This window comes from Eufriesea mexicana, unplaced genomic scaffold (assembly GCF_001483705.2).
Source record: "Eufriesea mexicana isolate 0111107269 unplaced genomic scaffold, ASM148370v2 scaffold18152, whole genome shotgun sequence".
NCBI lineage: Eukaryota > Metazoa > Arthropoda > Insecta > Hymenoptera > Apidae > Eufriesea > Eufriesea mexicana.
In genome coordinates this window covers 351,348-367,115 of record NW_016925480.1, presented here as the reverse complement: position 1 = coordinate 367,115, position 15,768 = coordinate 351,348, and the positions used below count along the sequence as shown (strand labels likewise).

Genomic DNA, 15,768 nt, shown 5'->3' with positions numbered 1-15,768 from the left:
TTCCTAATAGACAATCGAAACCTATAATCTATAACTGATGCTGTCCCGAATATACGGGAAACCTATAATCTATGTTCCTATGCTGTTCGTAATATACGCGTCCCACTCCCACCACTTTATTCCGCACGTGTATTGTTTCACGATTCGCACACATACACCACTTTATTTGCCACATGTATCGCTTTCCACTATGAAACTTCACTTTTTTCCACACGTGGTATATTGCCACCGAACACATATTCACAATTAGATATCCTGATCTTGATATATTTGTCACAATTTCTTGAACTCGTTCTGTGCCCTGTTGGTGTATATTCCGACAATGTTGCGAACGCAGCCTGTAGTTTCAATGTTCCGAAATAACTGACACTGAGCATTATTGGTCTTCAATAGACATTTCACTGGTTGCAACAATTAAAACGTCTATCAGTAATAACATGACTTCACGAAACGTTTCGTCGAGACATAGAAAACTTCACTTTCACGCGCGAGAATATTCCGCCATGTGTAACCGGTACGTTCGTTACAGCATCGACTAGATTATGGCGGCCAAGCTATGCATTTTTACGCGGGAAGGTACTTCATCTTTGAAATTGTCATGTGCTAAAGAATCGATGTAGAATATCAATATATTTTCTTAATTGTTTTTTTATTACTTTCTTTATGAATTATTTTTCGCTGGCTTTGAGCAATTTTTTATTAACAACAAATCAGGGAATTTATACAATTTTTGTTTATGATAATTATATTTATACTTTCGCTGTAATTGGTTTTATGATATAGGTACTATTATTCTTTCTAGAAAGTTCGTTAATTTTGAATAATTAAGAAAATAAAGATAATAAATGTATGAATGTAAAATATACCTAATGGTAAACCACGTGTTTTTTAATACAATAGTATAAATGTATGAATGTAAAATATACCTAATGGTAAACCACGTGTTTTTTAATACAATAGTACTGAAAGAATGAGAGACAATAATGACGTCACTTTTAATAAACTAAAATTTATTTTTTTGTCAAAACAGTATGTTTTACTTAAATACATTGTAATTTCCACTATATGGTTTCCATTACATCGTGTGTAATATCGTGTCGGTAAAGTTGCGGGTGACTCGGAAATCTATATTGAATCCTTACCATATCGGTAACCTAAGACAACGTTAACGTTAAAGTGGCAAGAAAACTTCTAAAACCCAAAATTGTAGATCAGAAAATTATGTTAAAATTGATATTTATAAGACTTTCTTTTACTTCATTTGTGTTCCAAATTTATTTCTTAAATTGCGAATTACTTTGTAACTCTTCCTTATCCTCGGAGTACTGAGAAGATACATTAACGACAGTATACATTGATATTCTTTGTATACTTGGAATTGTTTAAAGATATATTACCCAGATGGAGCTCCTTCAAAATTTTCGATTTAAATTCGACTGAAACAAGATTATCCATATAATAAATTTTTATTAAAAAGTCACGAAACAAATCGTACATATTAAATGGCCTTTCGCAATTTTATTTAACTAAAAAATTACAAATTTTTAGACTTAAAGATTACTTTAAGTCTTAAAAATCTTTGGTTAATTTCCTCTAATATTTTCTTGAGGGATTTTATCCGTAAATTTTCTCCATCAATTTAAAATTAGTTCATAATTACATCGTTTATAATTCCATTTGTAATAATACATCGACGAATAAACATTTCACACGCGTAATGTGATCGTTCCGCGTCCCTCCACTTCCGGTGTCACGTGCAGCTGCAAGTGAAACTCCTTTGTGTAACAACACGACTTCATGTAACAAATAATAGCTGAATCGTTATTTATAAACCAAGTACCACAAACTCCATGTACTCGGAGTGAAATTTTCATTCCATTCGACGATTTCCCACGAAATACCGGAGTCCTGCCGCGCCTTCTGGAGTCCAAGGATCTCCGAATCCGCGGGTCCAAAGAGCAACGAAAAGCCACTGGATTTAGAATTCTTCGTGGTTCCCGGTTACAATGCCAAGCTAACGAGTTATAGCCTAGTTAATCCTGGACGAAAATTATTCCAGTCGTCCTTCGCGGTGCTCACAATGCGCCGTAGTTACGCGTTTAACTCCACGCGCGGGAAAAAGTGACGACACCGGTTGTCATGCGACTATTTCAAAATAAGTCGAGCTAATCGGCATGTTAACGCGGATAAATTGATTAGGACTCGTGTGATTAAAAAATGACGATCATAAAAATCTCTTCACGACTGCTATTAATCCCCTTCTCTCACAGTTTCTACCATTAATGCTCATGTTCTGGATAACAGGTTCGTTCGTTATCCATGCACTAGTAGGCTAGTTACACGCATATGCAACTACTCCGAGCAATCAGTTTGCATATGTCGAAAATAATTTCCAATTACCGCGTATAGGTAATCGAGAGTCAAGGAGCCGGTATCCTTGCCGATGTCTTGGATAATCGTCGTTCAGGAACACGTTGCTCCATTGTGATTTCTGTCTCAGAAATAGAACGACCTAGATCGGAAACAATCTCGAAAGAAACATGTAAGGACACGAAGACACGCTGCGAAGCGATGTAAAAAGGATATTAAACGCATCTTTCTCTGGCGTCAACTTTGGTGGCAACTTCTAAGCATTTTGATCATCTACGATGACTCTAGAAATATTGGCAGTTTCCAAAGAAGTTCCATCGACTGCCAACGTCTTCCTTTCTTTTACCAAAGTCCTTTTGCACCTCGATTTCTTACGCAACATGGAGGACGCATGAAGCATTCATTAAGCGAATCCTTCTGTTTTTCCCGATCGCATTACCGATTAATAATCATCCTAATTGAGCCTAATTGGGTTTATCGACTCCGTATCGCGAGGATGCCTGATATCATTAGCAGATTAAACGAAGCTAATTACAAGTTGAACCTCGTTCCTCTAAATTTGTATCCACTTTGAAATTAATCGAGTCTCGTTACTTCGACATCGGGGTACCTGGTGATTCTCTAGGGAGAAAGAAGGTTGAAGGTTAGGACGAAAGAGTATACAATGCGCAATCTTGACTGCGTAACACAGTGGAAATTGTCTTAAGTACGGAAACGCGGTTAAAACTACACGCGTGTGTGTCGGTGCGTTACGCGACGCTCGGAATTGGAAAGATGTGTCGCGTGTCCTCCACTTCCGGTTCGCGCCGGTCACGTCCTGCATGATAAGTCTAACAGAAGACGATTTCACGTAACGAACTCCACTTACCGGGTTTTTACCGACACTCGTGACGTTATGGAGATCATAAACGTAATACGGTTGGATGGCTCTTGGTCCGATCTGAAATTCGACAGTCGGAGACGCAGTGGAACAGAGTCGTGCAGCGTTTAATTGTCGTTAAGTCGTTAAATTGTCGGTCAGTCTCGTGTTACGATTCGGCTGTGAAATGTCCAGATGCCATGACGATGCACAGCATCCGTGCAAAGGTAAGCGTTTCTCCTTCAAATTGAATTTCAAGCACGAAAATGCAGCCAGGCGGATCACCTTGAGATTTATATATGTTTCACTAGGAGCATTAAAATTTGCAACACGCAAATCTGCGAAATAACTTTGCTCCTTTTAGATAAAACGTGGTTAACTCCTCGCTGGGGAAACCGGTTTAATTCGTTTAATGTGTGGAGTTAGATTTCCCGTGAGCAGCGTGCTACATCCTTTTCGTTCGTCTTAACCTTTACCCAGGACGGGCAGATCGATGAGAAGGATTCAATCATTTAGGCGATCGACCTTGTATCTACTCCATTTTGAATAATTCTTTAGTCTGCTCGCGTAATACCGGTAACACGTATCACTGCTTTCCCACGTTTCTTCGGCTCTGACGACGCTGACAATCGTGCTTTTCTGTCGTGTAATGCGATTGTTTGCGTGGAAGATAGGCGAAAATTTGCAGTGCGTGCGGTAACACGGGTAGAGAATGTTTTACGATTTAAATCGGTCATTTAATATCATTTAAACGATTTAAACTAGGATTTGATGGAAATGTATCGAAACATAACGTTGATATCGAAGATTACAGACCTTTCGACTTAGTTTCTTCATTAAATTGTTGACACAGTATTTATTTTATTTACTGTGTACTTATTGGGAGGGTGTACATTTTTGGGGGCAAGAAGGGTGTTTTAATTACGTGAGTCGAGGGTAATTCGCATTCTATACGGTGTTTTGAGCGAATAATAATTGGATAAAATATCTGAAAAAATTATTATAGCATCTTCGAAAATTCCAAATTGATATTATGATAAAATATTTGTGATTGGCCGAATATTTTGTTTAAACATATTATACTTTGTCGTATATTTTTTACGAGAGTGCTAAATAGAACATGGACGACCCTGGTTTATAGATCGAGTGTTATTTATTGCAATCTCTGCGAAGGTTTTTACAACACTCCTCGATTTTTCTCATCGTCGAACCTCGTGTCTACTTTGTTATTGTATTCAAAGCAGGAAGCTTAAGATGTCAATTATCCTCGGATATCCTCTTGCCGTATTAAATCATCCTCCATCAGCTCAGCAAATAACTTTAATTCCCTCACTAAATTCCTAACCTCGAATTTCTCTTATTCTCTTTTCAATAACCCCCAAAAATGCAAAGAATATCGCTATTATATATTTCTCCCAACATTAAATCACCTGTTCGTCTTGTTATCGTATTTAAAACAGGAGCCTGAAGATGTCAATTAGCCTCGCGTTATCCCCTCTCCGTGTTAAATCATTCTCCATTAGCTCAGCAAATAGACACGTCGTATGTCATCCAACCGCAACGATCCGACAAACGATCGATCAAGAAACGCAGACAAATAAGAGCCACGGTGAGAAGACAGACACCAGACGAAAGTTACTCGCGCGAATAACGAAACGAGGTAACTTTTGAGAAGAAACGAACGCGAGGTGTAAAAATCCCGCGAGGCTACAGCATCTTCTTGCTTGGGAAAGAGAATGATCGCGAAGATCTATCAGCCACCGGCAAGAAGGCTGAAGAAACGCACGGCTGCGCCTCGTAAACGTTCGCGTACTTGAACCCAGAATTGCGGCCAGTACGTGGGACCGGTGCACCCATTATCTGCCGCCGGGATTAGCATTGTCGAAGTTGCTCGCTGGGAGAACACGAGGCGCGCTTTTAAAGTAAAAACCACCTGCCCCATGATTGCGTTACCGCCTGCGCTCGGCATTGAAACCTGAATTCGCGTTCCGTATGTGTCCTTCTCCGCGTTAATTCAATTTCGCCGGCGAAGACCCTGGTAATTAGCTGAGCGCGTGTGAAACGTAATCTCGAATACGTATGATCTCCGAAAACCAAGCTAGATCGCCAGAGAGTTGCTCTTTCGGTGAAACGAGAGATCGACGTACGATTCGCTCATCTGTGAATCGATTAACTCTTCGAAATGAAGAAATATAAATTTACATTAACAATAAAATTCTTAGCTCTGGTTATAAAATCTGTGAAACACTTTTAAGATGGAGATGACTACGTTTTCTTGTAAACGACACATGTATTCCGGCAATTGCGAAAGAGGTCTGAGTGGAAAATTTTACCTCACTCCGCATTGTCTGCGTTTATATTACGATAGACAAGAATGTGCCATGATTTATTTTTAAATTTATAATATATCGAAAACGCGAAGCTCTTGATATCTCGAAGCGAAGCTCGCGTGACTCAGACCACTGTCATAATCGCCGGTACGCGATTAAAATCGTAGATCGCGATAAATCAATTTTTAAATAGCCGATGAAGGTGGAAATATTTTAAGAAATTTCCAAGGAATGAAAATTATTTATTTTGGGGGAGAATAAGCGATGGGTACTTACTCGTTACGCAAACAGGTAGCTCGTTATGTGGAATAAAAGGTATGCACTAACAGGAGAGCTTCGCCATAGTGAATCAAGGTCTGGCAAAGCAAATGGTAGTTGCAGTCACGTATTCACGTTCCAGATCATCGTGAGACAATCCTCGTGGCACAGGGCGCGGTTGTTTACGGTTTTCTCGCCGATCAGTGAGTTTAGCTGGTGTGAAGCCGATGCGTCACTCAGGTGGACGCGTGCTTCTTGATCTATGAAAAGCAGCGCACGACGATCGCCTTGGACAAGTGCTCGCGATGAATATTAATTGCTTATTTTCCCCGCATTCTTTCCCACGGTGCACCGTCTTATCACTTTGCATGGAAAACCGCGAGCGCAGCGAAAATACGGTAAACTGAAACGTTACGTAAGCTATCGGTGATAGCCGTAACAAGGTTTTCAAGCGATAGTTACGTAAATTTATCCGCAACATGGACGAATTATCTCGGGTAACGAGATAATTTGACAGAGGAAAGAAACCGCTGGATCTATGACTGATCTTGAGACAGGTATATCGCGTTGATATTAATTGACAGTTTGGCTCGAACCCTTGCACGTAAAAGTGGCATGAGAACAGGTTCGAGTTTCTGAATCATCGTCAGGTTGATGTGGCAGAAACGACGGAAGTTCGCGATTAATCGCGAGTCGAAAACCGACTGTCGAACAATGAATATTAAACGTGCAATTTCTACCCCGCCGCCTTCCCACGGCCAAGCAGCGTTATTAAAACTTGCAAAATTATGAATCACGGTTTCAATTAAAGGCTGATGCGACGGTGACACAATGGCGCTTAGAGAATTCTCAGGAAGACGCAGGTAGCCGAAGCAGGAAGCGACATCGATGAGATTGCCTCTGGGAGATAATTACGTAATTAGACGCACGCTCGTTGATGAATCATGCACCTGAATCGAGTCATTTTTTCGTCTTCGGGGAATTCGTTGATCGACGTTTCATATGCAAAACCTGTTATTCCTTTGAACGTCGTAGATTGTCGATTTACCCCGTATCCCTCGCTTTGAACCGCGATCCGTGTCACCAGGCTGTCTGTGACACTGCATCGAAGGAAAATGAGAAAAGAAAAATGGGAAAACGAGCAGACGCTTCAAGAAATTATTTTATTTCAATTTTACAAGTATTCAACCGATTGTAGTAGGTCTAGCTTTAACCACTTGCTCTGTAAAGACGTGCCAAGCACGTCGAGATGCTTTTGTTCCAAAGCCGCCAGCGACGTGTATACCACGTCAATGTAACGCCTTATTATATTGTAGAGCGCGGCACGACAACCGAAAGTTAAATCGTAGCGCAAATACGTCGAGATGCTTTTGTTCCAAAGCCGCCAGCGACGTGTATACCACGTTAATGTAACGCCTTATTATATTGTAGAGCGCGGCACGACAACCGAAAGTTAAATCGTAGCTCAAGTGGTTAAAGAAATACTGGAAGAACACTGAGAGAAGACTGGAGATTAGGTACCTAATGTAGAGGGGTGGTTAGACGAGGGCTTTTGAGAAATCTGTGTCGACAAGGACCCCTTTGACGGGAACAGAGGGTCCGCCAGACGATGACAATTTTTCGCGCTTCGTTTCATCCCCTAATCTTATCTGGAATAACAGCTATTATCCTCTCGCTATCCATCATCCACGGAGTCTCGATCTATCTTCCATCCATCCCCGCTTTGATCGATTACCATTCAACCACCTGGCTGAACCCTTTCGTCGCAAATGGAGTCTCGAAAATTAGTAGGTTTCTCGAAACTTTAAGCTCCCCGAGGATTTCGACGAGATCATTTCGGATTAATTTTTCGACGCGATAATGCGACAAGCTATCCACGAAGCTGGAAGACGAATGGAAGACTTGTTGCGAGACGCAAAAGAGGCGCGTGCTCGACTCGCAGACAATGAGACTCATTGAGAGGGGTCGACGACGCTTGTCAACGTGAGAGCTTCGAGCTTTCGCAATCGACCAGCAGGTTGGTCCTCGATTCCGCAGCCTTCTCTCTGGCCTGTTTTCGTCTCGTAATATTCTGTCTCCTTCGAATTCCTGTTCGTATATCTCGTACTTTTATCCCAGTGTAACGTGGCAAATGCAGTTAATGTCTCTCCTCTCGATCTCTCGGTTTGCTGAAAAACTAGGTGTCACGAATGAAGGTGCTCCGACTGAAAATAACAGTGACAGAGATGCAGCAAGAAACGAGTGACTACTGTGTATTCACACGAACTGTCACGCCACGAACAATAAAAAACATAAATAAAAACTGCAATCTTCTCGGTCTATGTATCATGTCGATCACCGATTTCCAATTCAGTAATGGAGGTTTTAATACGAGTTCTACATTCTCGTTTCTTTTAATCAACCCTTTTTAACCCCTTGAGCGTTATGATTCGTTATTGAGTTCATTCCTTCGTGTACTAAGTATTGATTATCCTATGTATTCTGTAGGTGAGTGGAATACAATGCAAGGAAAAAATTTGACCCTGAAAATCGTGCTCGAAGACCATTTTATGGCCACTTTTTTTAGCAGATCTTTAGCGATACGAAGGTACAAAACCACGCTATAATAGTGGTAACGTATAATTACGAGGTACTTTGTACATAAACTAACGGATGATTAATATGACGAATGAACACAAGGTTTAATTTCTCACAGTCCTATATAGACTTGGACTCGACATTCCGTTTCAATCGATCCTTATCATTTTACATATACATAAAGTGGAGTCCTTAAAAAGACATAGTGAATGCAAATATATCATTGGTTGGAAAAATTTTGGGTGACATTGCAAAGTGTTTGATAGCGAGTCAGTAAAGAGTGGCTTTTATTGTTAACACTAGAAGTACCGATTTTTAATGGTGGAGCTAAACATAGTGGGCATAATTAGTGGCAATAGTAGGCAATAGCAATAACAGTAATTTTAGTGGTAATTAGTATTAATTACAATTATATCTCAATACGAGTGGACATTAATTCTTTTAAAAGCAGATATATTTTGTATTGTTATTTAATCATAATAATGATTAAATAATTGTGCGACTTAAAGATGGCTTCTAGTTATCTTACAAGTTATTTACGTGGAAAGGCTATCTAGGGAAAAATCTGAGACCAGTCTTTTCGATTCGATCAGTAGTAATTCTGTCCCAATACGAGTGGATATTAATTTTTTCAAAAGCAGATATATTTGTTATTATTATTTATTCATAATTCTCTTACCTTGCAACTTAAAGATGGCTTTTAGTTATCTTACAATTTATTTATGTGGAAAGGCTATCTAGGGAAAAATCTGAGACCAGTCTTTTCCCAATACAAGTGGAAATTAATTTTTTTAAAGCAGATATATGTTTTTAGTAATTGGGGAAAGGAAAATTCTGGGACCATTCTTTTTGACTGGATTGGTAGTTCCAGTGTTAATTAAATTTGGTAGTGACAGATATAGAGGCCATGATTCAACCCCCAATGTTCTCCATCGTCTCTTTGATCTATTCTTACGATCTCAATACAAGTAGACATTAATTTTTTTAAAAACAGGTATATGTTTTTAGTAATTTGGGAAAGGGAAGTTCTGGGACCATTCTTTTTGACTGGATTGGTAGTTCCAGTGTTAATTAAATTTGGTAGTGACAGATATAGAGGCCATGATTCAACCCCCAATGTTCTCCATCGTCTCCTTGATCTATTCTTACGATCTCAATACAAGTAGACATTAATTTTTTTAAAAACAGATATATGTTTTTAGTAATTTGGGAAAGGGAAGTTCTGGGACTATCCTTTTTTGACTGGATTGGTAGTTCCAGTGTTAATTAAATTTGGTAGTGACACACATAGGGGCCATGATTCAACCCCCAATGTTCTCCACCGTCTCTTTGATCCATTCTTACTCTCTCAATGAGTTTCTCCTCTTTTTTCCATTTTTCCAACACGTCCCACCTCCCGTTTCATCCTCCCACGCTTGTCCACGAGTGGAGACGTCGTCGAAGCGACGACGACACCGAGGTGTGCACGGATCCCCACCTCTCGCCACGGATGACCTCCCTGTGGTCGCGTTCGAACTGCTTCGCAGGGATAAATGTACACTTGGCGTCGGCCACGGGGCTATTAACGACGCCAGAACGAAACGGCCGCTCGTCACAATCGTCGTCGCGTCTCATCGTGCATCGTCCACAGCCGCGAGACCGTGTGCCAGGCTGTTCAATCCGGGATCGAACAGCGTCCCGACAGAGGTGACCGACGCTGGATCACAGAGAGATGAAAGGACTCGTAAGTCTCTCCCTCTTTGAGCCGCGTGGACACCCTCCGGGGTGACTTCGCTCGCTGATCGACTCGGAGAAGGGAACGAAGGACGTTCAGAGGATGCGGATGAAGGATCCTGTAAAGAGACGAAAGTGCGCGACGTGAATGGGGTTGGGAGCTAGAGGGGTTGGCGTATGGATCGGTGAACCTGTTAATTGGAGAGTTTTACGGCTTTGTTGCTGTGAGAAAGTGGGGCTCGGCTGAGGTGGAGGGTTGATTGATAAGTCTGGCAGTTTCTTCGGTTCCACGGTGAAAGTGTACGGCTGTTGGGGTGGTAGACGTCGGAAGGGGTTGATTCGCTGAACGATTCCCTTCGCCAGGGTCGATGGAAATTTGTAGACGTTCGTCTTTATGAAAGTAGACGCGCTTGGATGATGAGGTGCGATGGAGATGGTAGATAACACGTCTGTGACTTGGATATCGAGGATGAACGAGTTTCTCACGCGTCGATTAATCGCGCCGCGATCGTGCTCGAGTATCGAACGTTCAAGGTTGCAGGATCGTAGATGCCTGCGATCGTAGATGACCTACTACTCTGCATGAACAGTCTTTCGTGCTGAAAGGAAATACGTAACGCGAAGACGTAACACGTGACCGTGAAGTCGACAAATGAATCGACGTAAAAGCTTGGCTCGTAATACAGCTGCATGATTTATGAAAACAATATAGCATCCTCTGTCGGGCTAATGATTGTCGTTAAATTGACCGGCTTTGTCGTTACCTAGAATCACGTTGAGCTACGTAGACATTCGCCGCCATTGGCCCGTTAATTGTCTAAACTTTCCATGAAATAGCCAAAGAATTCCAGCGACGGGGGCACTAAGTGGTAATTAAATTTCGCGGAAAGTATGAGACCTTGAGAACATTCCCGTGGTTCATTGTCCTCGATATTTAACACAGGAGGGAGCGTACAGGTGCGCAGGATTGGAAAGAATCGTTCATCCCCATTATCGACCTATGGCAGGATATAGCTTCGACGCTATAAATACCTGCTATCGACGCAATAATGATCACACGATCAATGATATATAATCAGACCAATTGCCGATACATCGTATCTTGATATTTCTAACCATGTTTTACTCGTCATATTTTTCAGGCGATGTCTCCTTGGATTCTTCTGGGTCTGTTCCCTCTGGTCTCCAGTCAGCTGGATCTACCCCCTCTGAATGAAGACTCTCGTAACAATCTCGGTAATAGGTTTCCACCCACTGAGGCAGAGTTACAGGACATTTTAGCTAGATTGGATTTCCTTGGTACCGAAAGATGCAGCGCCAATGTGGCAGCACAGTGGGCCTACGAAACGGACGTGAACGAGTACACACAATTGCAGGCTGTAAGTACCAATCCGTTCACCGGTATACCCTTTTATCGTATTGAATTGGCCAGAAAGTAATTTCGATATTTCTCGCAAAAATCGTAATTTTTATAGGAAAGCAGACTTATAGAACAACGTATCGATCATTTTGATGTATAGTGTCTAACCATCTCATTGACAGCAGCTAATTATAATTATCGACTAATTGCATAATATCGAATGAGTTAAAAACACTGTTTCGTACCAAAAAAGAAAGAGTACCATTTGCCATAAAAATCCGTTATAACTCATTGGCCAACGTGATAATTAAAATTCCACGAATGTATAATTTAAGCAACCGGGCCTACGAAATCCTGGCCCAAACACCCGCATACGATAAAAACTTTCGGTGTCGTGAAAGTAGAAAAGGAAATGGTCCCACAGATTCTTTATCGTTCCACTTGCCAACTCTTCGTAACTAAAGTCACCAACCTACGACCGTGAATTACGTTGGAATTAACCCAGACGACCTTGAGTCGCAACCAGACTAACGACCAGTCTCTCCATCAGCCTATGACTTAATTAGACCACAGCTTGAATCAAACAAAGTATTTAACTTTCAAATTCCGAGCTTCGAGGACCAAGTCCCTGTCAATGTCCAACGACGCCTAGCGCAATCGTTGGACGTTTCTCGATGGCACCGAGACCTCGACCTGCTCTACGAATCGGCCCGTGAGACCGTGGAACGTCATCTTTGCTGTCAGGACTCGGAGAATCGCAATTTCGCGTGCACGAGGGGATTTCCTCGACGGTGGCCGGCCTTTATTGTCCGTTGAGGGGCCACACCACCGCGGGAAACGTTCCCAGCCGGTGCCATTGTGCCATCGGTGTATCCCGAATGATTTCGCAACGGAACATCAGTCCGAACGATTCCAGAACGGAAATCTTCAGCCTTCAACGCGAAATCCGCTAGGCAGTCGCGTGATGCTAATGATAATCGTCGGCATGCCTCGTTTCTTCATATTTATTTGTATTTTATTGTGCCTGCAAGCTTGGGGAAACTCGTCTATGGCGGGTATGCCAGTTACGTTAGGCACGCGTTCATGGGATTCTTCGAAGTTGCTTAACCTCCTGAAGAGTTTCGAGTATATCCGTTTGTTCGTATTGCTGTTGCATTCTGAAGAGTAGTCGAAATGACTGCACGCTTGAGTTTCGTTGATGGGTGTCTTTACCATTACCATTACCAAGTCCTACTAAATTAAAATATTCTATCGTGCCATTCACCATTTTTGGATTAGACTTCTGTAAGGACCCATAGCACACGAATAATTAAATTTCAAGCTCTAGAAATTAATTAGAGCAATTATTTTCTCTTCCTTTAACGCAATTATTCGTAAGAGATAAGTTTTTGACACAGACAGTACGTACTGGACATCGGTATGAAATTGGGAAAGATATTGCTCGTGATTGGGCCAGTTTTTGTTCCTCTTTTATCGATACAGGAAAAGTGAAAAGGGAATGGAACGAGCTCTAACTTTTCCTTGTATCTCGAGTACCTCCACGCTACCTGAGCGACTCCCAATGACCCATAAAGACACCCATGCACGCTTTCTAGAGCATTTTTCTTTTCCTCTAATGTCTTCGTCTATCTCTAATCCCAGGAAGGGTAGAGATAGCGTTTATCTGTAACGGTAAACGTGGCACTGGTCGATTTGCACTTCGAACCAGTTTCTCACGAACGATCACCTTCCCCAACCGATTACCACCTTGCTCTTCGTCACTAGACTTATACGTATCCCGACACGAGTCATTAAACGACTCAGGTTATTCAATACAGGCCTCGAAGAAGTTCCTGAAGATCAAAATATTCCGTTTCAGCTGGAAGCTCAGAGGATCTACGCAGACTTTCAGAACCAAGCGTGGCTCCTGATTTCGAGGATCGACAGGAATAACATCAGAGACCCGGTGATTAGCAGACGTCTCAGATACCTGTCCGCGGTCGGACCACCTGCTCTGCCACCTGACCAGTTGGACAGGGTAAATAGTTACTCAATACCTAGAATTAACCGTGGTAACCTATAGTAATTCTATCCGTCTAACCAATTTCCTAGCACGAGAAATCTAAATAGCGCTGCAACCGGTGATACAGTTTCTCTTCGTAACCCACTCGATTAGCGTAAAAATCCCGAGTGGTCATTAATCGCGAAAGAAAGGGAAGCAAACAGCCATTAACTCTAACACGGTGTAATAAACGAAAAGCAATCGAGCCAATTCGTTCGCCTAGACACGCACTTCCGGTTCGTTCGCCGCGTAACAGAGTGATCAGACGGATAGGAAATATCTGTCAAGAACAGATTTCATTTCCTAATAACGAGCGTGACCGTACGAGAAAACGAACCACGAGACGTTCCTCGACACAGGAAACAACGTCTCGGCCATCTTTTTCTCTCTCATTTGTTAGCTTCGCGACCGATAAAGCTCTCGTTACCCTCTCCATTTTTCCTCCATCTCGCTGCTTTCATCTTTCTTCTATTCTTCCTTCTTTTTTCAGTACAATCGCGTGATCAACGACATGCTGGCGGTGTACAACGAGGCTAGCATTTGCGCGCACAACGATCCCTTCCGGTGCGGGCTACGGCTCTATCCAGGTAATGAATAACGTCCAAGAACTCGAGTCGTCTGTGCAAGGGAAAATAAACGGCGATACGATTTTCACGGCTGGCAGCCGGCGAAATTGCCGCGGAACGCGTAAGCGGCCGCTGTTACGCGCAAGAAAGTGCCTCTCTAATCGTAAAACGCGATTGAACGATGAATATTGCAGCGTTCTGCGTCGACGCGCCGGTTTAAAGGGGTTGGAGAGGATTCATGAAAATTCATCGCGAATTAACTACGCCGAGTCTTCCATCCGACGAGCTTCTTCTTTCGCGTTTCCCTTCTTCGGCCTTCCATCATTGTTCGCCTGGTTTTCCGTGAAATCTCCGTTCCTTTTTCCGAGGGATATCCACGCAGATCTCCGAAGCCGCCGGCTCGAAATGCGTCTCGAATTCTTCTTGCAACTTTCGTATAATGGGGGAAGAGCATACATTTTCATGGAAGATATGTTTACAAGATCGTTTCTCTTTAAAGGACTGGCTGATTAATTCCTATCCGAGATCTGGGATATTTTAGAAACGATTTTCTCTCGCGTTACACGTTCTTCGAGAGTCTGGTTATAGTAAATGACGCCTCGTAAACCGCAGGAGGCAATCAGCAGCCGAAGAGACGTGGCGCCATTGAAACACGGAAGTTTACGATCCTCTGAGCGATTCTACTGTCTTCACGGTTCATTTAATCCTCACAGATTTCGTTCGTAACAACCAACGTGAATGTAACACGTGGTCGGAGAAAAGTGCTTAATAGATCTCGAGTATCCGAGGGATTGGACCAGCATCTGGTCCAGAGTTTTCCGCGTCCGTAGAACATCGTTCCGTCATGTATGGCTACTTAGGAACGAGCACGTAACCAGTCTTTATTTGTACAGTAATAAAATCGAGCCATAAAATCGCGTAAAATAAGCTAAGAAACGTCGACACTTAAAGGCAATTACGTGGTTGAAATTTAACTAGAATCTATTCGATTACGTTAGATCGGTTCTAAACTTCTGTGATCAAGTAGTGTACACAGTCGAAGAGTTACGCACGTGTATCGATGCAATTGTACAACTCGAGCTGGTATAACTCGGGTATACAAAGTTTACCACTGTGGAACTTGGAACTATTCTACGTCTCGTCAGGTCTCATTTGCATACCGTGTATACTTAAGTTCTGTTTAGCGTCGAACTATGCAGATTAGCTGCGCGTATCTGTGATCTCTAACCGTTACTGTAACCAGCTTTCCACGAAGCTTAGATCACACGTGTCGCAAGAAACGATCAGAGGCGAATCGGTCGCGCGATCACCGTGAAAGCTGCCCGAGGTGAAAACCTTATTCCAGCACAGGCACGATCCTGCAAACAGACGATCCGCTCGTTCATCATCCCGGACGGTGATGCCCGATCTCGTTTGTCTAACAATGTTGTTGTTCCGCAGACATATCGCAGATCATGGCGAGAAGCCGTAATTGGGACGAATTGCAGTATGTCTGGATCGAATGGAGAAGACGCAGCGGCATGAGGATCAAAGATCTCTATCAGCAGCTTGTCACGTTGAACAACGAGGCAGCTAGACTAAATAGTATGTCACGCAATTAACTATACTCAGGAAAACCCGATAATATCGGAATTTCTATATTTTCGAGCTACTGAAAGATTGTATACTGAAATTATATACTATTATAATTATTA

General features: G+C 42.2%; 1 protein-coding gene across 1 annotated transcript in view; it reads left to right on the top strand.

Moving 5' to 3' along the window:
* The first annotated feature begins 9,948 nt into the window (after window positions 1–9,948).
* Window positions 9,949–15,768, top strand: part of Ance-3 (angiotensin-converting enzyme Ance-3) — a 44,618-nt gene continuing 38,798 nt past the window's right edge. Inside the window, exons 1-5 of the mRNA XM_017909507.1 lie at window positions 9,949–10,117; window positions 11,250–11,486; window positions 13,326–13,484; window positions 13,999–14,095; window positions 15,515–15,658. Of these exons, the coding sequence (XP_017764996.1) occupies window positions 10,106–10,117; window positions 11,250–11,486; window positions 13,326–13,484; window positions 13,999–14,095; window positions 15,515–15,658 (649 nt within the window). The 5' untranslated portion in view covers window positions 9,949–10,105. The remainder of the gene's footprint in view (window positions 10,118–11,249; window positions 11,487–13,325; window positions 13,485–13,998; window positions 14,096–15,514; window positions 15,659–15,768) is intronic.